Here is a 25756-nt window from a genome sequence, read left to right as displayed (position 1 = left end):
GTGGAGGCTGAAGTGTATTGCCATTGGCAACCCAGTTCACCTCAAATGTAACGCCTGTGACTACTACACCAACAGCGTGGATAAATTGCGCTTACATACCACCAATCACAGGCACGAGGCAGCCCTGAAACTGTACAAGGTAAGCCAGTGACAGCAATTTCAGTTGGCATCAAGTAGATGAGGAAATTAACTGTTTCAGTGCTAATTGAACAAGACTTTGATTAAACAGCAGAATAAATGTTTATTGAACGTGTGTATAATTGAACAAAAACTATGCAGGCGAGTCAGGGAGGAGCGCTCCCCATGAGTTGCGTTGATTCACCCAGGGGCCTGTTTAGGATGCACTTACTGTGAACATAGGGAACGTAGGGTTTTCTTTTTTCTCTTTCCCTCTCTTAATAAACAACTAGAGGGGTTTTACATTCCTCGTAATATTTTCAGACTTTGTCCATTACATTTTGATCAGAAACTTGATGGAGATTATAGAAAGTGATGACTTTTCCATACCGTGCAGAGGGAAGGAGATCACTTTCTGGCATACATATCTGTTTGCAACCATAATCTGTCACAGCTAAGTTATTTTACATCGGTATTTTCAGTAAACACGTGCAATATGCCTCATTATTACCAAGGATATTCAAAAGTAAGTGCTGTCATCCTTTTGTCTGCCCTTCTTTTCCAAGACAGTAATGATTTTTCACAAACATGAAAGGGTGTGGTATAGATAAATACGTTAGTAGAACTGCAACTATATTTTTATCTTTACTGGAAAAAACTATGTGGATATAATGAATATGTGGGAGTGATGAATACCATTTGTTACACAACTTGTCATGACTTTTTCCAAACCCTAATTATGGGGTAACTTATTTTCTGCAGTGTGTTTACTGGATTGGCTTGATTGTCTTGGTTCATGTACAAAATATAACACATTTATTTTCAAGATGGATAACTTTGTAACTTATTAAAAACTTCTTTTGTCTGGGGGACATAAAAATTCACGAAATATTGCAAACCATTAGTCACTGTAACAAGCTCTAAATATGATTAGAAAATCCATTTTGCAAGTGTTATCTATTGATTTATACTAGAAATCTGTGATAACTAAACTATCAGGAGTCATCTGCTGATTACGGCAACTATGCGGGTTTTCTAATCATGTTGAAAATGTGTACACATGGAACAAATACAAAAAGAACATAGCAGACCCCTAGTTTAAGCAAGAATAACATTTTACTGGTGTTCAGCCATGTTCAAATGGTTGTTCTGAGCTAACACAGAGTGCACAGGCAGTAACATGGATTTTCATTTTGTAACCTCATAGTTGTAACTTTGGTGGATCTGCTATGGACAAAAATGGCAGTAACACAAGATTTGGCCTATCATATTGTCTGAAAGTGCTGGCTGCTCTGCTAATTTAATACCGCATTTTATTTAAATTGGGTTTTCCCTTAACTCTAGGGAGGTGGATTTTTTCTGCTTGTTTGGTGTGGTTGTTTGGCATTTTTGTTTTGTTTTTTGTTTGTTTGTTTGTTTTAAGATACAAAGGCCTATTTTAAAAAATGGCAAAAGAGCTGAGAGTCTAGTTATAGAGCCTGCCTCAGCAGCAAAACTCCCATCAGAAGTTCCTGCTCCTTGTCGACCATGAATGGTTCCCTGCTCCACCCAGTTATGCTGATTGTGGAGCCACACTCTAAGTCAGGTTTTTCAAATTATCTAAGTTAAATATAGCTGGTCCCCATCTCTTTTTTTTGGAGTATTAATCTGAATTATTTCAATGATCTGTTTTACAATGCCACCATTCAGAGAGATGCTGCTGCAAACCATGTCACAGATAGGAATGATAGAATGGGAGACAGGAAGGCAGATGGCTTTTCACAGAGGGCTTTTCTCAGATGGCTTCACTGCCAAAGCTTTGGGGACTGTCAAAAATAAGATGCAGTTGCTAATTTTTTAAATAAAGCCAGAGGCATAACTATGGAGTTGCAAGCTAGAAACCATCTTCTCAAAACAGCACTGTCTTGTCACTCACTCAGCCCAATCTCTATAGAAATCTTGGTCAAATATGTTTGGGTTTGCAGCCTGTCCTGCAAAACCTTTGATTTAGTCTCAGCTCTTAGCCCTCATCACAAAAAAGTCCTGCTGCTGAAGCTGCTTCTTTTCCAAATCATAGTTTGCTGGATTGAGTAATTCAGTAGTGTCTAGGTGGTGCAGCTGTAATACATGGCAAATGACCATCACTAATCTTTTAAATTCAGTCTCTGAATCAGTTAGGGCGAAAGACATCCCAGTGGAGAAGTAATGCATAAGCTCTCAGACACCCTTTCTAAGCTTCATGTTCTACAGAGGACAATTGAAAGTGTATTGCTGGTAACCATAGCATTGTAAGTCTCCTGATACATGTATTTTTTAAGACCTGTCCCTAGGATTGCTAGTGACAATCTCAGCTTTTTAAAAAGTTTCTGTCCCTCATGACTTCTTAGAGAAGCTTGGAAATTTGAACCCTGCCGGGCTTAACAACTCTCAGAAAGCAGATAGCATGTACATGTGCACACTTTCCTTTTATATAATCTCATTTTGAGGTTAATTTGAAGGAGAGGAATGACTTATTAAAAATACCGATTGGGGTATTAGTGTTATTATTTTTTAAGATTTGGGCTGGCAGTACTAAAATGTGTCCCAAATAACCAAAAGGTTCTAGATATGTGTGCTTTATAACAGAATGTAATGCCTCTGTACGTCACCCAGAAAACTTTACTTTTAATTATGAGTGTGCATTCAGGCCTCAAGGTGGAAATAAATGAGATTTTGAAAGTCTGTAAAGTTTTCTGCTAGCTGACTTGATAGTTTTGTCAGGTCTTGGTGAAGCTGTTGACACCACAAGAGTTGTAAATTTTTCTCTCTTGATACATCAGACAAACTTTTAGACCACCTAAGGAAAAAAAAAACATTAATTTGTATGAATAATAGATATATGCCTTGGGAGCGATATCGAATATTCATGAATTGTGTTTATATTCAAGCAGCTCCTCTAACTCTTTTAAAATTAAGGTGCTGTGAATGTGGTTTGGCAATAAAAACTTTAATACTAAAACCATCTGAAAGCACAGAAAAAAGAATTAGTGCCTTTGTTCCTTTGCTGTGTCAAGTACCTCAAAGTTTTTTATTTAGTTGTTTATATTTATTTAAATGTTATTGTTTTGTGAATTTTCTTTTTATAAATGTTGCTGCAACAGCTTGATTTCTCTTCCTGTGCTTAACTATAGATGAAATAAAAGGATGTATTTTCATAACTGTAGCTTTTAAAGCGACCATGAACACCAGAGCTTCTCTTATGAAGCTGTATAATTTTGGGCACTATTGAAATGTCACTTTACGATTTCAATTCTAAGTGTGGCAAAGTGAAATCTTTAGCTGTTTTCTAAGTTATTTAGAAAAGAAGTGGACTGATTGCTCCTTAGAGAAGTGCAGTATTCCGATGGTTTTGGTAATGTGGCTGCTAGGAGCCAGAACAAAGATGGCCTTACCCTGAGTGAACTCCACTTGGGCTAAATGAATTTCTCAAAGATTTACATTTGGAATTGTGAAGCTCGATATTAGCAAATTAAACCACAGAAGAATTGCAAGCCCTTTGCAGCATCCATTGAGAAGCGTTCAGTGACTCCACAAGTAAACAGAGAAAGCCTCTATAGCAACAGAGTGCATTTCCATGCTGCAGGAGGAACTGTTCTGCTTCTGCAGGTTTGGGAAGCTGAGGCAGGACAGTGATCTGTCTCTGTGGAAATGAAGTACATATAGCTGGAACTGCTCTTAAGGAAGCCATTTTGTACCTTAGTCAAATAGCTTTTGATTCAGGAAACTGCATATATAATGTCCTGGCCTCATAAAGTAGTTTCCAAACACTTTGAATGAATAAATAAATACAGGGTAGCCTTTCTGCAAAGGCAACTGGAGTGGCTGAAAAGAAGCTTCAGATAACCAAGTAACAGAACAACAGGATCAATTTCTAATCACAAATAAATATATAATGCTAGTCTATAAAAAACATGATTCAATTAGCTGATAATAGCTTTAATAGACATTAATATTATATTGGATATTTACTATAGTCTACACCATATATGCAACTATTTAGAAGCTATGGGGAAGTGACAGGCAGCAGTTAGCAGGGTAATACTCAGCTGTGTGGAAACTACCTTGGTTTTCCCTTCATTGACAAAATATTGATCAATAACACTATTAATGCTATGATCGTCAGTTCAATTTGGATAGATCACTTTACCTCTCATGTTCTCAAATGGCAAAGATATTACCCAAAAGGAGTGACCTGATTTGAGTTTAACAAGGTTAAAGGTTAAAGGCTAGCTCAAAAGCATCATCTGCCTAGCTGCTTAACTTTAAACTGATCAATTTAATGAAAATCTGTTTTGCAGATGGTGTTTTAATGTCTTTGGCAGGATTTAGGCAGCTTTAACATTAGACGTATGCTAGTAAAAATTATTTCTTTATTTGACCAGAACAACACCTTTTCTTTTATGTTTTAAGGTAAAAGGCATGTGGGATATGGTATTTTGGAAAAAGACCTAGAAGCAGAAAGTGTTGATGATCTTTCCATACGGGCTCAAAACCAGAATACCTCTGTGTCTATTGCTAACGATGGCTGAAGAAACAAACAAAGCTGTATTCATTTTTTTACCATAATGTTTTACTTTGAACCCATAAAAAGAATTTCAGTCAGAACTGTCCTTGAAAAAGGCTTGTCTTCTTTGCCTAGGGTGGAATGCAACAGCATTAACAATTTTAACCTGGCAGAGCAAGCTGATTGTCTCTTTCAGACTTTGTGTTTGCAGATCAGCAGTATTCCTTTTCCTACTCACGAGCTGAGTAGTAATTGTGTTACTTAGCTGTAGATACCATAAATAATAAGGCAAATTAGTCAATCTAAATGGTAAGTTTTATCTGATGGAAGTTATCTGAATAAACAAAGAATTAGATCCTCAGGAGTGTAAAGCAGAGCTTTGTGTTTATGTCTTCTGAGAATCTGGCCCTCACAATTTTTGCCAAGATAATTAAGTTTCAGCACAAGCACATCTTTCTGTTTTCAGATGTATGCAATTCAATAGGAATTTCTTGGGCTGCTAATGCAATACTATTACATGTTAGCTTTGTAATTACCTAGGACTCTATCCCTTTGCTGAAATGCATTGTAATATTACATACACAAGCATAGTTTGCATGTAGCAGTCATGAAAGTAGTGCCCTTTGTTTCACATTGACCTTCCAACTTATTTAAATAAGAGTTTACAATGAGCCTTTATTTTGTCCACAAATGATCATAAACAGCTTTCTAAAGAGCCCAATAAAATGAGATAATCACAAATGTATAACATCACATATTGAAAGGGTGGAAGAACAAATGGGGCTTTTACTATATTTTATAGGATGGATTTATAGTCTGTCCTTGGGTCACTTAAGGCTAAGAATTTTCACGGTCAGCTGGTTGGTCCTGCTAGCTAGCATCCTCTGCAGGAAATGCAAATACCGTGCAGCACCTGCTCTTCAGCTGGGCTTGTGCACTGCTGTTTTAAAGCGAGGTGTCCACTTCTCTGCTGGTTCAAAGTCAAAAGCTTAATTAGACTAGCTTTTTCTCTGCATCTGTCATCAGTGAAGCAGAATAGTCTGTCTGGATTCCATAATGCTGTTTGCATATTTGGATTTTAAATCAGCCAGGGATATTGAATGCTTTGCTCATCTTTATCATGTGCAAGAGGCACAAGTGGGATTTAGTCCTTAGGTAACTTTTAGTGTAACAGTTCCCCAAGGAACACTGCTTGGGTTTTTCTCATTATCCTTGTTCTGGATGAAAGCATCGTTGTTAGGAATTAACAACTGAGTTGGGGGGTGTGAAGTATATGCATATGGGGGCAAATGGACTAACAGCCCCTATCACTTTGTTTGCTTTACTCTCTTTGACATAAAATGTTGAGACTTGATCGCTCCAGAATTAACACAAAGTCACATTCTTTTCATTTCAATTGTCCTGCACTAACTTTTTAATTTAAAATGAAATATCCTAGATATGTGCCAGTCCAATTATTGAACTGTCATTGTCCCAGTATGATGGTAAAAGAGGTCAGGAGATTGTGCAGCATTGATTTGCATAAAAATCATTGTGGAAAGGAAATTGGAATATGTCTGCACATCTGAGGAGCCAAAACATGATTTGCTTAATCTTATTTTCATTCTTGTTGTTTGTATTGGTGAAGAAAGCTGTTTCCAGTGATAAACAAGAGTTATTCTAATTTGTTGCTAAACATAAACCTCACAGTAGAGGATATTTCAATTTTTATAGTACTTTCAGGTTTATGTTCATTTAAGGTTTTAAATGTTTTATGAAATTTAATTTCCACTGCACGTTTTAGTTACTGTAATTCAGATTATGCTGTTGTGCTTACATGTATAAAGAGAAACAAATGTTCAAAGAACACATTGCATAGTCAGCTACACATAGCAATACACAATATATATGCCTACTGTATATACTTACACACTATAGACAAGTACATTTATTAGAAACACCCAAACAAGTTGTGAGCTAGCAGAATAGTAATTTCAAATGTATTCCTTTTTTAAATTTTAAATTAAAAAAAATAGTAGAGAAATAATTTTCACATTATATTTAATGTATTTGATATTCAGATGTCATCTGTCTCTCAGATAATTCTACATAATGGTCCTTATTAAAAAAAAAAATGGCATGCATTGTATTCAGTTTATGGTATACAGTTAAAGCAGAAAGGTATTCTCAAATCATGGCTTAGAGAAACCCCATGTTCTTCCACTGAAATGCTGTCCAGGATCATAGTCTGAGCATTGTCCTGGGTGAGGATGTATAACAGTACTCTTTGAAAGGCGGCTGTACCAAACTATTTGGACATGACATGCAATGTGCAGCCTGCCCAGTAGAACACAAGCTCTTGGAAAGCCAGAAGAGTGAGCAAGGAGGAGAGCAAAAGCAGCATAAAGAGGTTCAGCTTCATTTATTTGGTACGTTCAACACACAAAATGGCTGTATAACAGCTGTTTTTTGTGCCTGGAGTTCTTTCATTCTGACATTAAAAGAAATATGTAATTATTTCTGACTGAGATTCAAAGTAGATATGCAGTGTATAGTGAATGTAAGAATATTATGTCAGTGTGAGTACATGTGTATATCTGCATAAATAGATTGCAGTCATAGATTTAGCAGCCACTCCCTCCAAGCCTTTCAACATAGATTTTCTTGTTACCCTTAGGAGATTTTAGCTGATATTATGCAACTCGCTACAGGTGTCTTCTCTAAAATTTGTAATTACAGTTTACCACACTCTCCCAGGTGAGATTATTCTCCACTCTCTCTTCAACATATTTAAGAACAAGCATTAAAAAAGAAAAAAAAAGACTAAGACATGACATGAAAGTTGTATTTTGACATGCATATGTGTACTTAGCTTTATTATTGTTTTTGAGAAGTGATTTGGGAATAAAACCCTAGAGAGCTATATGCACAACTCCCCAACTCCTCTTTTTTTTTTTTATTTTCCTTTTGGGTACCACTGGAGCAAAGCTTCAGTCAAACTTTGTAAAGAAGGGTAGCGAAGAGGCTGGTGTGAAACGCTGAGCAACACCAATTCTGTTGATTTTAGCAAGAATTGGGCACAATGCAGGAGATATTTTATTGAATAAACTTCCATGTGTATGTTAGTGGGCAAAATACAATACAGTACAACAGGAAATAGGTAGTAATTACATTAAATGTGGGTAGGGTTTTTATGTTGATAAAACATAAGTTACAAGTGGTAGCTTGTAATATTTTTTGATCCTGGTGGTCTGCCTGTAAGGCTGGTGTACTTTGTACGAGCAGATTGTGCATACTGATCAACATCCTCATACTGATGTTTAAATAAAGTGAAGCTCTGCTAGGCACCACAAGACCTTCCCTTTGTGGACATCTGTGAAGGAGGATGTCATGGAAATGACCCCCTTGGTCTGCAGCAGAAGGTGTGAGCCCTGCAGTTCTGGAGCAGACAGATACACAGTATTGTGCACCATAGCCTCAGGGGAAACTGTATGTGCTATTCTCCCTGTGGGAGGGAAGGCATTAAGATAATCTCTAGTTTTTAAAGGCAGGAGGCATTGAAGGAAACAAAAATTGAGCAAAGGTAGTCTTTGAATGATGAAGTGTGCAGATTCCCATGCCTAGGGCATCCTACTGCTGTAACAATGACAAAACCAGAAAAAATAATATGGTTTTGTCACATATGAAGAGTATGAGCAATACTCCTTGCTTATATGTGTGAACGGGAACCTGCATATTGCTAATGGAAGCCATGAATGGTAATATACTAATCTTATTCCAAGAGTGGATATTTGACTACATTAGGTGCCTAACAAAAAAAGTCTTTTTTTTTTTTTTTTCTATTTAAAACTGTTACCCTAGAGTGATAATCAAACCATTCTGTTACCATGATCCACATGTCTAACATCCATGAGTGTATAACTACTGGTTTATTGCTGGATTGTGTGCAGGCAACCCAGCATATAGGGACAGTATTCATAAGCCTGCCCAAAGAAGAGTGTTTATTTGTAATCTCTGTTCTCCTGTGTAAACTCTCCCAAAGAACATATGCGGCTTCCTTGCACTGCTCCTGGAGAGAGAGCCACTTCTACCCATAAAAGCAGCACAGAATTTACTGTTTGTGTTCAAACTTTTTGTAGAAAAATAGGTTACTCTTATTCAGAAAAGGTTCAAGATCAATCATGTTGTGGTCACTCTGTTTAAACAAAGGCTTACAGTGGAAACTCTTACCAGAACTCTAACAGACAATTCCAATGGTCTCTGTCATCTCATTCTAAAGTTGTTTGACACACATAGAATTTTTGCATTGAGGTCTTAAACTTCCAATTGGGCCTACAGCAGTCCTTGGCTGAGGGGGTGGAGGAGGTCATCTCCAAACCTCTTTATTAAGAAGTAACATGTTTCCCATGGGAAATCCTAGAAAGATGCAGCTGGCTCACGTATCATACCATGTATGACTGATGTTAACCTTATGATAAATTCAAAACTCTGAGTACTAATGGCAAAAGAGAAAGAAGGGTACTTCTTCTTAGTCATAGAATCACAGATTTATAACATCCAGAGTTGAAAGGGACCCATAAGCATCATGGAGTCCAGCTCCCTGTTCTGTGCTGGATTACCTAAAACCAAACCACATGATTAAGAGCACTCCTTGAACAGGCTCAGCACTGTGACCACTTCTCTGGGGAGCCTGTTCTAGTGACTGACCACCCTCTCAGTGAAGAACCTTTTCTTAATGTCTAACCCAAATTTTCCCTGACGTAGCTTCATACCATTCAAAGAACAATGTTCCTATTTTCCATGTAACCTAGACAAAAACTTGCTCTTTGGGAAACAGATTGGGGCAAAAATACTAACGTTTTCTAATTGAATAAATACTTAGTGAATGACCAGAAGCTTCATATTTTTACAGCTGGAACAATGAAACAAATCTAAGGAGGATCTTGGTGTTCTTGCTCTTTGTGTCTGGTAGTGATGAGAGCATGGAAAAAGGCTTACTTTACTCCTGAAATGAGACAGCTTTTAGTATCTAGATGTTACTATTTTGGAAACACCCTTTGGCATTTGCAGATATGCACTCAGCTAATGAATGACTGGAAATTAGGAAGAATGAAGCTAGTGGAAAAAACGAGGCCAAACTGCAAGTGTTTCTGAAAACCTTATGTCCTTATTTGTCCAGGAACTTCTGTGACTCAAAATCTTTGACCTAAGAGGAAGTCAGGACCCTGCTGGGATATATCAGAGCAGAATCTTCTGAAGTCAGCTCTCAGATGACAAAGATCACATACCACAAAAAAAAAAAAAAAAAAAAGTGTAAGATTAATTTCACCGAATTTGTGGCCTAGAGTCATTGAACAGATTCAAAAACACTAGTGTATTTGTCCTCAGGATTAACCCTGTTGCAGATGAATTTCAGAAATAGGAATTGTACCTAAGTTGTGGATACCCTTTGTCAGTTTTTGACTTGGTAAGGTAGTCTCCTAAGTTATGATGAGTTGGATAAACTGTCAGTGTGCTCTGTCTTCCTGTTCCTATGTCCACTGGTATTTCTTGTAGCATGTCAGGCTTCAGCAGTTTATTCACGATACTTGAATTTCTGTGGCCTATAGAACTAAAGGGGTGAAAAATCTTTGGATGTAGTCATTAGGACTCCTGATGGGTATTTTTGAGAATGAGCAAATCCTTTCTCAGTTAGACACTTTGTCTCTTTGAATTTTTTGTTTGTTTGTTTCTTGGAAAACAAAAATAGGTTTGTGGGATCACCTGTGACTCAACATATTCCAGGTAGGATTTAGATGCAGAAGTCTTTCTAGGGTATTTCTTTTCTTTCATGAGTTCACTGAACAGCTCAAATTCTTTGGCCTCAGCTTCCTCAAAAGTATCAAATAGATTATAAGGTTTACCTAAAGCATTTTGGGGTATACAAAGGACAAGAGCTATGCTGGTTTTGAAGAGATGTATGAATGTAATTTTTTTTATGATAAGGAAAAGACGTGAGCTGGTAATCAATAAAAGGAGAACTCTGAAATCTCGTGTTACAGAGTTCAAACCTGTATCTCAGTTCCCTCAGCTTTTGTGTTCTACAGATACAAAGGTTTTGTGCCTCAGTGTTCACAACAGGAACTAAACAAATATCTCTCCTTTACTTCTGGTCGTTGTTTGTCCTAATAGATTTAGAAAGTAATCTTAGTACTGTCCGGATTTAGGAAAGAGCGTGGCCTTCAGGAAAAAGAAAATGTGTCTCTAACTGAGCAGAGGCGAGGTACAGGTTGGCCCCCAATATGTTTGGCAGTCTAAATGGACCTTACAGAAAGATAAGTAAGCATACCACTTAAATTCTTCACATATGTGAAGAAATATCTATCTTTTTATCTGCCTGTATCTACCTGTGTGTCTGCTTAATACAGTGTCTGTTATTGGGAGGAATCAGAGATGGAGTTTGAAGTCGTTTGTACTCATAAGAACTTCAGAGAGACAAATAATATCCAATGCTAGTGTTAGGCAGGAAGCCACAGTTGTTGGAAACTGAGTTTCTTGCACAGGGGGTGCAGTGGGGGAAGCAAAAAGGCGGGCGTGTGTGCTTATAAAAGTGCACACTTTCCAAGAGCATAAACAGAATTTAAAACTATGTGTGTCCATACATACCCCAGACTACTACTGTCACCTGCTATAATACTGCACAAAGGTCTCTATATGTTAGTGTCTGCTGTAGTAAAGGTTGGATTTCCATTTCTGTTCTAATTTCCTTCTCCCAGTTATTCACAATTTTCTTACAGACACTTTTAGGGCTCAAATTATCAGGACTTGGTTTGGGTGTAAAGAACATTTCTTTCTTCTTTGGAGCTGTTTTTGAGACACTTAATGAGAGAACTTATTTGCAATATTCTATTGCAAATAAAGTTAGTCAAGTACATCTCTGCATTGGCTGTCTACAACAGAAGAAAATGCTATTTTAGAAGCAACAACACAATGATAGGCCAAGTATGCAATCATCATCCTGTCACAGCAAATTATAACTTTAGGCCACCTTATCGTATCTCTTTACTCCACAGTGGCTAACAACAATTGTTTCTCAGAGCAGAGCAAAAAAATATTTCATGGGCAAATATGGAATATGGAAAGGAGTTCCACGGGTTAATTTAACCTGCATAAAAATATAAATATTCAGCTTCTAAAAATTTCTGTCAGTCATTTAAGTTATTAAGTTTTGGTTGTTTATTAATCTGGTAATAGAACAAGAAAGATCATATGCTCCTACTTGTTTTATGGTCTTTCTATATAATCTTTATATCTTCATAATAATCTTTATGATTTTTTTATGGTCTCTCTATCATGTCTCTCTTTTACTTACACTATTCATGTACTAAAGAATTTCAGTCTATTCAGTGGTGTTGCTTTTAGTGGAAGTTTTCCCACATTTCTGTTAATCCCATCACTGATTTTCCTACCCCCGCTAAATTTTTCTTGAGATATACAACTATTTCAGAACCGAACACACTGTTCTCAGTGGAGCTTTATGATTTACTGTCCCATGCCTGGTGCATCCAAAAATATAATCTGCTTTAAACAAATCCTGTTGGATTCTGTGCTGGAAATCTGTTGCCTTTCATTGCCTGTCTCTTCCCATGCCCACCTTCACACAGGTGTCCAAGTGTCCTAGAGTGGTTACATTTAACTTAGATGCCAGTAACTTGTTTGATTGCTTCAAATTATTCTTTCTAATACACATTTTATTGGATTCATTTGTCAGTACTAAATTTCACCTACCTGCTCAGCCAGCTTTCAACCTCTCTGACATTCCTGGTGGTTCTTTGGCTGGTCTTTACTGGCATGAATTCTTTTGTGCCCTCTGCAAGATCAGTCCTGGTTTGATGTTTGAAGACCTAGAGGCAGTTTCTGTTAAATGGCCTGTTAGTTCCTCTAGCTTGGTTTCTGCCTCTGCCTGTTTCTAATCCATGACTTCTTTGCCTCTGCGTTAGGTGTCTACATTAAGAGGTTAGGCCACCTCCTGCATATTTAGCTGAAAGAAACTCCAGCTCTGAATAATCCCGTGGAAGAATTAATTTTCCCCCTGATATTAAGAGAGTGAGGGAAAGAAGCATCCAGTTTACCTTTGTGTCACATTGCCTGTCTCTTCAGACAGCTGCCTCTGGGGTGCAAATACCTGAAGGCAGCTAACTACTCATTAAGCCTAAAGAACAGAAATAACTAATTAGCCATCTGTTTGCAAATATTTACCCCAGATATTCATTTGCTGGTACAAAGCAGATGATGTTGTTTCTGCATGTGGACTACAAGGCTGAGGCATAACTCAAATGGACTCTTTGTAGTCTGCTCTCTATATACTGTTCAGTGCTAACTTTAATGTATTATTGATTGTTATTAAGGTATACCATGAAATAGAGATGGGATGTCTGTTGTGGTTGAACTCATACTGTGGGAGCTGTGTTGACTTTTGGGTTGTTCTGGCCTTCATGCTGCTTGACATTAAAACCTTTCACATTAGGGTAGAGAAGAGAAAGAAATATATAGTAACTAATTTACCCTGTACATAGTGTGAAGTAATGTGAAAATATGATGCCAAATACCCTCCCCACCAAGTCAGCACAAAATGGGAAATGAAATACTAATTTCAGAGTGAGCCAGGAAGTTCCCAATTCCCTGCGTGAGTATATACAAACATCAGTTCAGGGCAGTCGCCACCTGAATTTAAATAAGCTGTGCTACCTGCCAGTGGTGAAGGAAGTGCTAAAAGTGAAGGGATTAAAGGTCTTATTCTCAGAAATGCTGAGTGCTAGCGGCTCCTGTTGATTGTGTGTGTTTAGCATCTTGGGGTCCAAGGTCATACTTAGGCAGTGACCGGCTCTTCTGTGCTGACTGGCAGCCCCATCTTTGCACAGCCCCCTTGGCTGGATGTATTGGCTAGTTTGGAATACACAAAAATTGCATCAGAAGATCAATTACTGCTGAGATGTCACTACTGAACACTGTAATACTGCTAATTAGTTAAAGCGAAAGAGACTTGTGATATGCATTTATCTTGACTGTAGCTCACAAAACTACATTTGAAATACTTTAGATTCTTCCCCCTCCCTCTTTCTGGAAAATTAAAGTACATAACTGTTGTTTTTTGCCTTTTTTATTTCCTGTGTCCCCATAAAATGGAACACATCTAAATAGTTCTGTCTCCAGCAGTTTGCATCTTAGAATATTTTACTTCTGTTTGAAACTCTTAAAGAGGGTATTAGTGATGAGACAAAACTGGAAATAAGGAAATGTATGACAAGCACACGGTCACAGGACAACCCTCTCTAACTTTGGCCTAGGTCCATTTCTGCCACTAATGGAGAAAAAGAAATAAGAGATTGGATGCACATTTTCTGCTGTGGGGGTGGCAGGGTTACTCTGCTCAAGCCCGGGAGACCTTGACTGGCAGAGAGCCAGCAGTGTGTGCACTGTCCTTCCTACTCCACACCAAGCAGGAGATGTGGCAGGACAAGGACCAGGAAGGGCAGTAGCTAGAGCTCACATAAGCATGTCTGATGAGAGTGAAATTCCCCCTGCACAGGGAGGTGTGGGGAGTTCCCGGTTAGAGCCAGCTCAGGGGGATGCTGGTGACTGCAGGAACCTTTTTGTCTGGGACAGAAAAAGCTGCTGTCACAAACGGTAGAGCCTGACTGCAGTCTTGTATTTTGATCCCCTGCTCAGGTAGGCTTCATTTCTCATGTGCTCATCTTGCAGGGAGCCTGACTGGGCTGTGTCAATGGGTTCTGGGCAGGATGAAATACTGAAGTTATTTTCAAGCACTGGTTGTCCTTTTTAGTTGCTAAAACATATCCCAAGCTCTCATTCACACATACCACCTCTCAAATTTCATCTAGCATTTAGTTTTTGGTAAGGATTATTTCTTCAATTTGCCACAAAGATCAGGTATTCAGCTGCCAATGGCATGAGCAGAGTCCATGAGGTGTTTTCTTTTAGTGTGACATAGGTCAAATTGTAAACCAAAAGTCTAAATATTAGCAAAGATACATGAAAAATACAAGGTTTTTATGGGTTGTGACTATTTTATCCTCTGTAGAATTTGTTTGAAGCTTTAAAAAAAAATTGTTTGTTTCCTATTAAAATGGTGCTGAGAGGAAAAATATGGCAAGAATGTGGGCCAAATCCATTTTTGTTGTGGTATTGCTGATCTTGGTAGTGTTACTTCAAGAATGGAGTTGGCCCAGGAGTTTTCCGAAATAGTGTTTCTTTAACTTTGTCAATTGACTGGGACATGGCTCTCCTGTGGTTTGACTACTGTGGTTTGTCACTATTGTGAGAAATTATCCAGTTCAAAAAGTTCTGTTATTTGGGTAATTTCTTGCTGAAATTGATGATTACTGTTTCTGTTTTTCTCCTGAAGTTTATTTCTAGGGTATTTCCATTTGTTTCTGGTGCTCGAGGGAAAAGGCTAGTTACAAAGAAGAGTCAGAGAGACTGCTCTGCAAAGAGGTTGTGAAAAAGAGGAGAGAATTTGAATTTGGAAGTGTTTCCCCCCTCACCGAAACAGCTCCCCTGTTTGTACAGAGTGTGTGTTGTTAGAATGAAATCCACACCCTAAGAGACTTTTACAGATCAAAACCAGGTTACAGGGTATTGATAATCATGACATACTTTGTGAGCATACCCACTAGGTCACCTCATCCATAGCCTGTTTCTCCTCCTAAATTATTCCACATTTGTGAGCATTTTTCAAGCAGCTACTATTTAAAACCAGAAAGCCTCCACCCTAAAAGGCCCCAACCTGTCAGAAACATTTCCGCTCTTGCCTCAAGCTTGGAATTTCACTCCAAAACGCCAGCTCCCTCAGGACCGTGCATAGTGTCATCCTTGCCTCATGGTTTACTCTCTGCAGCCTCAGTTGCCCACACATATAGCCGCTGTTTACCACCTCACCACATTCTTCTTCTTCCTGCTCTACCAACGTCTGTACGTGTTTATTTTCACAGTGCCATCTACATCTGGAACAGTGTCATTTCTGCAGCACTTAGCCCAATTTCACTCTTGCCAAGCCCCAAACTCCTTTATATTTTTTCTCTTTTCTGCCAGTAATCTTTCCCACTTTCTCTTGTGTATACGTGTGTGAGTGTTTGTGTACATTATCAAATACGCATTTCTAATTATTTGGGATGAGTTGGATAAAGGTTTTATTGTCTCGAGCTTGAGTTGGCTATGTTGTTTTAAGTAATAAAGACAGAAAAAGGTATGCTGACCATCCCACAGGAAACTATCACGCATTTTGAACCTCCTGCATATTTTACATTAGGAAAAATATGTTAGAAATTTGTAGAGCGCTCTTTAACTGTATCAATACTCCTTTTTCATATGGCTGTATGTTCCAAGCCAAGCTCCACTAATACTAAGGGGAAAAAACACTGCCGTGACTTTGTGACTAATATATTTTAGAAGTGTTTTGCATTTTTCCTATAATAGCTTTTCCATACATAATAGTGTTTCAGTTTGAAGGTCTGACATCTCAAGGCCTATCAGACCTAAAAACAAGTGCTAGTGTTCTGTTGGAAAGCCGGAAACTTCCTACCTCTGGTGCTATAAAACTCCGTTTTCAGACTCACAGATCACAAGATTAACACATCATTGGTAGAAAGCCCATCCTGGGTGTTGGCCCAATGTAATTTGAAAGGAAATTTTTCCATTTGAAAAGAAACAAGGGAAAAGATTTGATGGTGACTCGCAGCAAAACCAAACTAATAACAGCTGATTTAAGCTATCTGGTCTGGGAGCATTAATAATAATTATCCTTGGAGACAATTTTAGTTCTGGTTTCAAGCACAGAGATTATGTTGATACCATCTCCTGGGATGAACTTGAGACTTCTCTGAAGACCATGCTCCTTTGCCTTCCACATGACAGGTATAGAAGTACACATGGGGCAGTCAGAGTGCTCTTTGTGAAAGTTGCTGAACCTGTGCTGGGCTCGTATGGGCAATCCAAAATCTTCCGCATGGCATGAGTAAGTCTGAGATGCCATAAAAATACAGCATATAAAAGTTCCAGACCACAGTCTTTCATTCTGTTTCAGGTGTCACCAGCAGGGCAAACAGAAATAATTACCTGGCTATATAAATGTATCAGGCCAGTGGTTTGATATTCTCAGTACATATCCCAATGCGACTCTGTGTTGTCATTTAGAAAAGGTTAAGATTTGGCCCAACTAAAAAAAAAAGTAAATTTTCCATTAACTTTGGTGGCAATAAGATGTCACACATGGCATTGTTAAATGTATACTATATAAAACTTTGTACGTGCATGTGTATATACTGTGTATCACAAGCACATACAAATGTGTTTCTGTATATTTTAGCCAATTACATAAACTAGGTGTGTTTAAACCATGTAATATTCAGATGTCCAGAATGAACTGAAGAGTCTGGATAGTGGTAGAATATTCAGAGAATGTGATGAGGACATGTTTAGCACAATTGTAATATTGAGAGTTTTTGTTCCATTTATGAGTTGCCTTCCTCTATCGTAAAATAATGGCTTTTTTTTTTTTTTTTTTTAAGTTACATCAGTTTTCAGCTACAATGTTTTACATTATAAAACTGTGTAAGACAGACTGAAAATTGGGAAGTGTAAGAACAGATAAGCTGAAGACTTCAGTGCTTTGGGCTAACTTCTCTCACCAGCTTTCAGAGATACAGAGTGAGACTGTATTTGAAACCCCTCATCAGAGCAAAATGAACGTTTTAGCATTCTCAGACATAATATCAGGCTAACATGCTCCCTGACTGACATCCAGTGCATACTGTATAATTGCCAGCCTGCTTCTCTGAGTGCCTTGAAGATTACATTTTTTTAATGTCCCAATATTAATAACCAGATGTGATCTTCTTCCTGCCCAGGGGTCAGGCTAGCTGGCCAGGTCAGGCTGTTTGTCTGTGTGCACAGACTGTGAAGTCTATTCAGAATGACAGGTATGGGGGGGGGGACGCGGGTAGGGTGTTAACCTCAAGACCACCAAAAGGGACTTCTCCCTGCTGGGAACAAAGACCAGCAGGAGCTTCAGCCTTTTTCAGTACTCCTGGGATTTTAACCAAGTGAACAAAAGATGATGCACAGCTGAAGAAATGCTCTTCACAACTGATACATAATTTAAGATGTTCAATTACAAACAACCGGATATGTATTTTTGATTTCATTTGAGCACAGTCCAATTATCTGCAGTCACTTGATATTTTTGTATTTGTAGCTTCTCTGTGCTGCTTTGTAAATTAAGAAGATGCTCAATTGCTGGTGTTTGAATACACACTAGCCTTGAAAATAGCTCTAGCACTTAAAGAAATAGCGTTAAAACACCAGCAGTTGCTATGTGGTCTTTTTTGCCTTCTAGTTAATATTTGCCAGTCTACATGTAAAATTATTCTATAGTGGATAGTATGAAATAGTTTTGTTAAACATATATAATGAAACCATTTATTCCTCACTCTCTCTTTTTGTTAGGTAAAAAAAAAATTCAAAAGAAGCTATTTGTTTCCTAATTGATTTTCTACGTTAGTTGTTCATTGAATAGATAAGTAGTGCCTGTGATATTTGATTACAGAGCAAGGCACCCATTTAACCTTCCGTTCTTTCCTGGCCAAGATTTCAAATACAATACAACGTACCTCCCTTAGGCTCAGTAGGATTAGACTGCTAGCAGTAATCCCTGATGCTATGAAATAGACCTGATAGAACTTCAACTCACTTGTTTAGGATTATGCTCATGAATTTCAACTCATCTAGTTGCATTAACCCTTTGGGAACCTATGTGGGTTATGCTGCTATAAATAATAATAAATATTATAATAGACAATCGTAGATACACATCAAAACTTATTAATGCTTTTTGAAGAATTCACTTCTGCTTGGTGATCAAAATGTAAAATTCACATTGAAATAAATTTACCCACTGTAATACAAATCCTCAGAGTTTCTTTCAATTCTATTGTTCAGAAGTCTTCTGCAGTTCAATAGTATCTTTAAACAGTTCTGCCTCAATTTGTGCATCGATTTTTAAAAATTATTTTAATGATTTTTAGTTCTCAAGGTTGAACTGAAAGGGTAGACAACTGTCACCTGCTAACTACAGAGCACTGGTGCAGAATCTCCCAGTTTAATGACTTGAATGTAAGCATAGTTGTGGGGTAAAGAGGAGTACTGGTACCTGAGCTATCACTTCCTGGCTTTTCTGCTGATAGAAACAATCCTGGTACAGACAATAGTGACTTCTGATGACTTATGCCCCAATCAAAAAACAGAGTGAGAGTTTCAGACCATTTCTGATGGACCACCAGACACCTGGCAAGCAAAAGCACTGTAATCACTCCAGATTTGAACTATTCTTTTGAACTGGTGACTTTTATTTAAATGCTGATTTTTAATCTGGCCAAGTCACTATAGGGAATAACTCTGTACTAGCAATAAGAAAGAACAGATTTTTCTGTCTTTCATTTTTCAGGATCCTAAAACCCACCAATGAAATAAATACCATTTACTATTACCAGTCTCCTAAACTATTCAACCTTTTACTGGAAAGGCTCATTTTCACTAAAGTGGAAAGTTGCTCACGTACACAACTAATCATATTAACTATTGAAATGAATATATATGTGTCAATTACAATGAAAAAATGTGGAGAGTTTGACTTGGGAACTCTAATTTACTCTCACTTTCTTGGCAGAAGATAGAGTCAAATTAGGACTGACTGTATATGTACATTCAGACATGAACTGGTTAAACTGTCCTTTCAATACACCTGCATGTGGAATTACAATACTTAAAGTCAAGATGACAGGTAGGATCAGTGCTACTAGCTGCACTTGATGACACAGGCATCAGGGCATTTCTTTACCCCTTAGACACTATTAAAGGCATGCCTATTATTGTAGATCTGTCGGATGCTCTTGATACATTTGATGATAAAGTGCTATTGATGAATAGCTGAAGGCCATGAGAGCAATAAATGAAGTTACTCTTGAGTGACTCCATTCATTTTTTGCAGGAGGACTTGGGAGAGGGGGCAGTTTGGGGTGGTTGTTCATCAGCCCAGTGGGTGCACTCATGTGCTCCCATGTGGAGTATTGCTGAGTTCTAGTCTGTCACCCTTCTTGATCAACATATGCCCAAGGCCATTACAAGAGAATCATTTGTGCTTGAGGTGGGGGTGCCTCCAAGATGCAGATGGTTTTCATCAGCACAACTCTTTCATCAGACTTGGATGGTGAAATCAATTGCTTGACCCAATATCTTGACAGGCTTGGAGTTTGAATATACCAGCTGTGTTGCAAACTGAAGTCATGCTGGTGGGATTGAACACTGGTAGAAATGGTCAAGGCAGCATCGCGTAGCTGTCTCACAGTCTTAAACCTTGCTGGATTCTACATTTGGCTACTGAGGTAACCCAAGGAGTGATAAGCATGCCTTGGTCATTTTTACATGGCTGACTGCTAAACGGATGGATGTTGTGTCTCTTTCAAATCAGCGTCTCTCAATTTCTTTTGGTTTAGAAATTTCTTCCAAAATCTTGCGCTCAGTCCTGCTTCTGCTACTCAACCTACAGTCATTTGCAATACTTAATACATTTAAACTTCTGTGCTTTGTTGGTTAGTTTTGGTTTGACACATGGTATACTTCTGTTCCCTGATTGATTGCAAATGTACCATTAGAAATTGGCTGTTTTGTGAATGCTCAGTTTACACATTCAGGATGTGCTTTCCTCAGATATTCTGCAGTATGCATTGAAACATAGCTGTTTCTGAAACAAATTCCTTACTTAGGTCAGCAGATTTCATTTGTAGGAATTAATGGAAAACAAACAGCCAAGAAGTGGGGCATGGAAGGAACTAATTCAGGAATTTGAGAGGAATATATCCAGGATTTCCAGCTCTTCTTCTGATGCTTTAATTCTAGACACAGAACTTAGCCATCTTCAGATTTGATGAGAAAAGAGAAGTAAAACTCTGAACTTTTGGGAGATTTCAGCTGCCACAAATATAGCTGTCTGTCCATTAGCCAGTGCTTCTGACAGCAAGTATTTTGCAGCTGCTGTCCCAGGTCTATTCCAACTCTCACAACTTGCTTCTAGTTGCAGTTTCACTCTGATTCAACTCATAAAGACTGAAATGAGTCAGACTGATTCTCTCTGAAAACCACACTCCACATATGTAATTCAGATCAGCTAGCAGTGCCCTGGGCTTAATCTCAAAGATGCTGGAAGCTTGTGTTTTCAGAGAGCACTTGGCAAATGCAGAATCTGCTTTCTCGCTTTCTTGATCAAAGTTTGTAATTTTTGATCATTCCACCACTAGCAAAGTGTACTTGTCTTGCAGATTCTTACAGGATAAAGGGAGTAAAAGCTGCCCATGGTGGGAAAGTTTGTTCTTAGGCAAAAAAGAAATTTTGATGGCTTGGGTATCAGTACTATTTATTAATGTGCTTTTACTTGGCAAAGCAAAAAAAGGTGGCTTTTGTATGTGCATGTGTGTGGGAAGGGAATCTTATTAAGTCTAAATAAATAGACTGTAGGAACCATGGTAATACTTTACACTTCTGTAAAGCCTTTATTCAGAGGCTTTCAAAATGTTTTAACAATGTTAATTAAATTCAGTGCTCCTCCATTCTGTGTTAGTCTAAGTGCATATAAGGCCATCTTCATGTACATACCGGGAGATTGGAAAGAAGCTCTTGTTTAACTGTGTGCAGCAGCATTGCACTGCAAGTATTTTCAAGGTAGGTGAAAAAAAAAAAAAAGCAAGCTGTGCTCAAGTGAAACTGCACAGGGAATTGCCTGTAGGTAGGCAAAACATAATTACAAGTTGAAATTTGGCCAAGACATTTGTCTTAACACTCTTCCTCCTTTGAAAAAAATGTACCACATGCTTAATAACTTTATTAAGTACACGCAGTTATGAAATCTGTTCTTTGTTTCAACCAAAAGAAAACATTTCCTAACAGGACAGTGCTGTTAAACACCAGGCTAGGGCACTGACTCATTACTAATTTAGACAGAGAGCACCATCAATGAATTACCAAAACTCTTTTTTGTAGCACTGGTGTTTTCCTTGGAGAACTCCCCTCCAAGTACTGACCCTGCTTTAGCCTGCAAGATCTGAAGGGATCACAGCACAAGGTGGTATGGCTTAGGGCTGTATATAAAATGATGAAGGACAGAGTGAAACCCAGCCATGTGCTTCCTTTACTTGACACGGTAGCAGGAGAGGGAGGTGGTGTTCAGTGAAACGCAGAGCTATTCTTGTTTTCTGCAGTAAATAATCAGCCTGTGAAGTTCACTGCTGCAGTGGCAGGTTATCCGGATAAACAGTTTATCAGGATTTTTAAGAAGGATAAGGGGATGAACATTAATGATGTTTCTGATTATGTGGGCTAAAACAAAAAGATACAAGAATGTTTGGTTCTCTATTATTATTGTTAAAGTCAGGATATAAACAGACTGTCTTCTAGGGTCAGGCAAGGATCCCTTGTCACACCACACACTCATTTAGGCTCTCTAAGGGCTTGTGCTTTTCTGTGGATCTGATATTAGCTGCTTGCATAGACAGCATGTTGGAATAGCTGGGCCAAGGGTGTGATTCACTGTTACTCCTGTGTCTCCCTCAGTGACTGTTCTCAGAGGATGGCATTAGGCTTCAAAACTGAATATGACAACTGTGTTTCAAATGTAAATAAGATGTCTTTCTATCGGCAGTTTTGCTAAGGCAAGGTACTACTCCAGCAGTAAACAACTGCATCTGCATGTCTGGGTTATTTTTTTTTTTTATTTGTCAACTTATCACTCAGCGTGGGAGAAAAGTGTATGTGTCATAATTACCATTTCATTTATTTCATTTGGAAGTACAAACAGTAGACATAAAGGGCCATTTGGCAACTAATTAATTTGCTGCTTCTCGAAGCACATGACGAAAAGTTTCCCTTCAGGTGAGCATTCATAGACCCGTGGACTTGCATTTTCACATTTGAGTAATAATTAATCAGCATTAATCCATAGATAATTTGATATCGTAAGTACAGCATGTAAAGGTACAGACTTTGAAAAGTTTTTTAAACTCGGATTACTATTGGAAATGCTTCATAAATCATTCTAGAAGTAGTTTGTGATTCAGTACCAGACAATATCTCTCCACGTTTTTATGAAGCACAACAATTTTATTCCATCTTTCGGATGAGGGCCGGATATCTGCTGCCTGGCTTCTGTGGTAGCCAGTTTCTGCAGAGTCCACATGGGACCCTGCAGATACGGCTTGGCTCAGGTTACCGGTTTGTGCAGCAGTTTTGTCAGCATCTCAGTAACATGTTAACTCTGTGTAGTAGCCGTTATTAATTGTTCAGTGTGCTCTACTCAGAACGAGGATTAGGAAGACAGACTCCAGTGTTGTGGTCATTATTATCAGAATAAACAATCCAGACCTGCCCAAGGTTGTGTCCAGATTATTCTTTGGGTCTCACCAGGGCGACACTCCCACCCTGGCTAGTCAATGTGTATGTGGAAACCAGGTCTCAAAGGGAATGGGGAAAGTGGAGGTAAAACGGTGCACTACGGGGATTTGTCCTGATATGGAGATGGCAGGGCACGCACTTGGACACTGCCTGGGAAGTACTGCTGGTTTCTGTAACGCAGAGAGCAGAAGATTTGGATTGCAACAGAGGCACCAGTCTTCTTTAGGGAGGGCTGTATTGTTAAAGGATGGTATTTCTGTGTTTCCCATTTCCCCGCAGAGTGTTAATAATGTACTGGAGAATTCCCAGACTTCAGGGTGTCAGTGGACCAGTAAGAAGGAAAAGTATTGCTTGGCTCAAAGGAACAGGAAAGCTTCTTCCAGGAGAAAGGAAGAAAACACATTGATTATTTGAGGAAGACCCCAAAGTGAAAATTGTGTTGCAATTTTGCCAAGCAGCCAGGCAGTAATGGTAAGAACTAGAGTCAAAACTGTTGGCCTGGACAAAGCTGCAGGCTCCGGAAAATGAACTGGTGAGGAAGTCAGTCAAAGGTTTTCGAATAAGAGCTTCATCAAATAAAGTCCAAAAAACAAGAGAAACAAGACTGCTGCAAAGTAAAGATGAGAATGAGTTTTTTTAATGCTGTTCAGTGAATGAACTAATATTTAGTAAGTTTTTATCATATCTTCCTCACATATCTCTGCAAAGAACTGTGGTATTACTGGTATTGTAAGTTAGCTAATTATAAATATTAATTGTAACAACACTGTAGTGTAGGCACTGTAATGTACATATTAATGTCAAATATCCTTGTAGAGAAATAATTTTTTTCTTTGTTATTTCTAGTCTTAGCCAGAGGTGTGTAGAAGGGGGAGGGGAATAAGGATTATTTTAGTCCTCAATTCAGACATAGGTATGTGAGTGGACACTGGCATGCAGATCAGCTAAAGTTATTATTCTGAAGCAATGTAGAGTAGCTCCTAGTATGGACAATGATAAATAATATCGACCTAAACCAGGAATTATTATAAGCCACCTTCTCTTTATGGAGATCTGAAAATAGAAGTTTATTTGTCTTTGCAGCACTCTGTATGTATAGCTCATTAAATTATTTAATATAATTAGAAGTGAGACATCCATTCTTGTAGTCATTTATTTTGCCTCATACAGTGCCACAGCAAGTTACAATAAATTGAAAATAAACATGGTAATAACATTAAAAACAGAATGGAAAAATAGTATTTACTTTTATTGATCACATCCTGAAAGATCTGATCCAAATCCCTTCAAAACAAACATGAGTCCTTTTTACAACTGTCCTTCGAATTAGCAATTCAAACCTGAAATAACACAATGGCATTTACGGACAGTCTCAGAGAGAAATGAAACATTTACTGGATACTGACACCAGGTTGGGGTGGTTGTGTTTGGCTGGCTTTTTATTTATTTGTTTATTTATTTTTTGTTATTATTCTGTAGCAATGGTACTTCTAGGTTTAGCTTGAAGGATTTCAGTAGGTCAGGTGAAGAGGAAGCTTTTGTCTCTAGGCCTCACAGTTTAGCCCACAGGTTCGATTTCAGAAATATTTCTAAGCTTTTTAACAATAAGCGGTGAGCCAGGCTTTTAAAAATATGGCTGATATATCTTCTAGGTAGCAATATAAGGAAATAAGTTTCTCCTCAACCATCCGTTTTGTGTCATACAGTAGTACTAAGTGGAGTTTCTTTTTTAAATGCATGCCCAGGTCAGATTCTCCTCAGTAACTGTGATGAGAGTCAATCTTCTAAGTGTTAAACAATATCATGGTTCCCAAAAACTCAGCAGGGAAAGCTCACCTAATATGAGACACATGCTAATAAAAGACTGGGTTTATTTTTGTTTTTGTTTTGTTTGGTTTTGTTTGTTTGTTTGTTTTTGTGTTTTGTTTGTTTGTTTAATGCAGATGCTGGATGACATACCCAAATAAGCACTCTAAAAATGCTTGGTAACAGTTTATTAACAGCTGTCATTACTGCAAGTCTTCATGTGTGCTCCTTTGAAAAAAAGTAGTCACTTATTAGAGATTAGAGACAGAACATTTACTTGAATATAATTATTAATAAAGGACATCAAGGCTTGTTTCTATTAGTATTGGTCCATGAATACTTCATGTGCTAATTTAGGGCTTAAGGATATTTAGTCATACAAGCCTTCCAATCTGAAGTAGGCATGTACCTTATTATTATTATTTAAACACTGGTCTTCAGTGTTCTGAATATATTTATAAAACATGCTTGTCCTCTTCATAAAATTAAAAACATCTGCTACAGCTTTTTGGTTCAGCTATTGTAGACATGCAAGTCTCCTGATAGGTCAGTCTGCCATTTTGAATGGCAATTAAGCTGACAGTGCACCCTGTACCAGTGAGACTGTGAAAACAAACAGAAAAGGCAGATGGTTCATTTAGTTTAGTAATTGTAATTTGTTGTTCATTAAAAGTAATTCCCACACAGGCATTCTCTATGCAGATGGAGTGTATGGAAAATTTTATTCCTCCAACCTGTCCTAATAATTATTTTTGTTTGTGTAATTTGCACTGACATTTGATAGGCAGTTGATTAGACCAGTATGATTTCATCAGAATTAAAAATAATTGTAAATTT

General features: G+C 38.0%; 1 protein-coding gene across 5 annotated transcripts in view; it reads left to right on the top strand.

The window, feature by feature from the left end:
* The window catches only part of ZFHX4 (zinc finger homeobox 4), a 156837-nt gene that overhangs the window by 33395 nt on the left and 97686 nt on the right, over nt 1-25756 (top strand). For all 5 annotated transcript variants that reach the window (XM_071803994.1, XM_071803996.1, XM_065831274.2 and 2 more), the window contains one exon: nt 1-139. This exon is cut by the window's left edge. In XM_071803994.1, the coding sequence (XP_071660095.1) occupies nt 1-139 (139 nt within the window). The remainder of the gene's footprint in view (nt 140-25756) is intronic.

Source organism: Patagioenas fasciata, chromosome 2 (genome assembly GCF_037038585.1).
Source record: "Patagioenas fasciata isolate bPatFas1 chromosome 2, bPatFas1.hap1, whole genome shotgun sequence".
In the NCBI taxonomy this organism is placed as follows: domain Eukaryota; kingdom Metazoa; phylum Chordata; class Aves; order Columbiformes; family Columbidae; genus Patagioenas; species Patagioenas fasciata.
The sequence above is the reverse complement of the archived record's forward strand: the minus strand, read 5'-3'. Positions and strand labels throughout refer to the sequence as shown.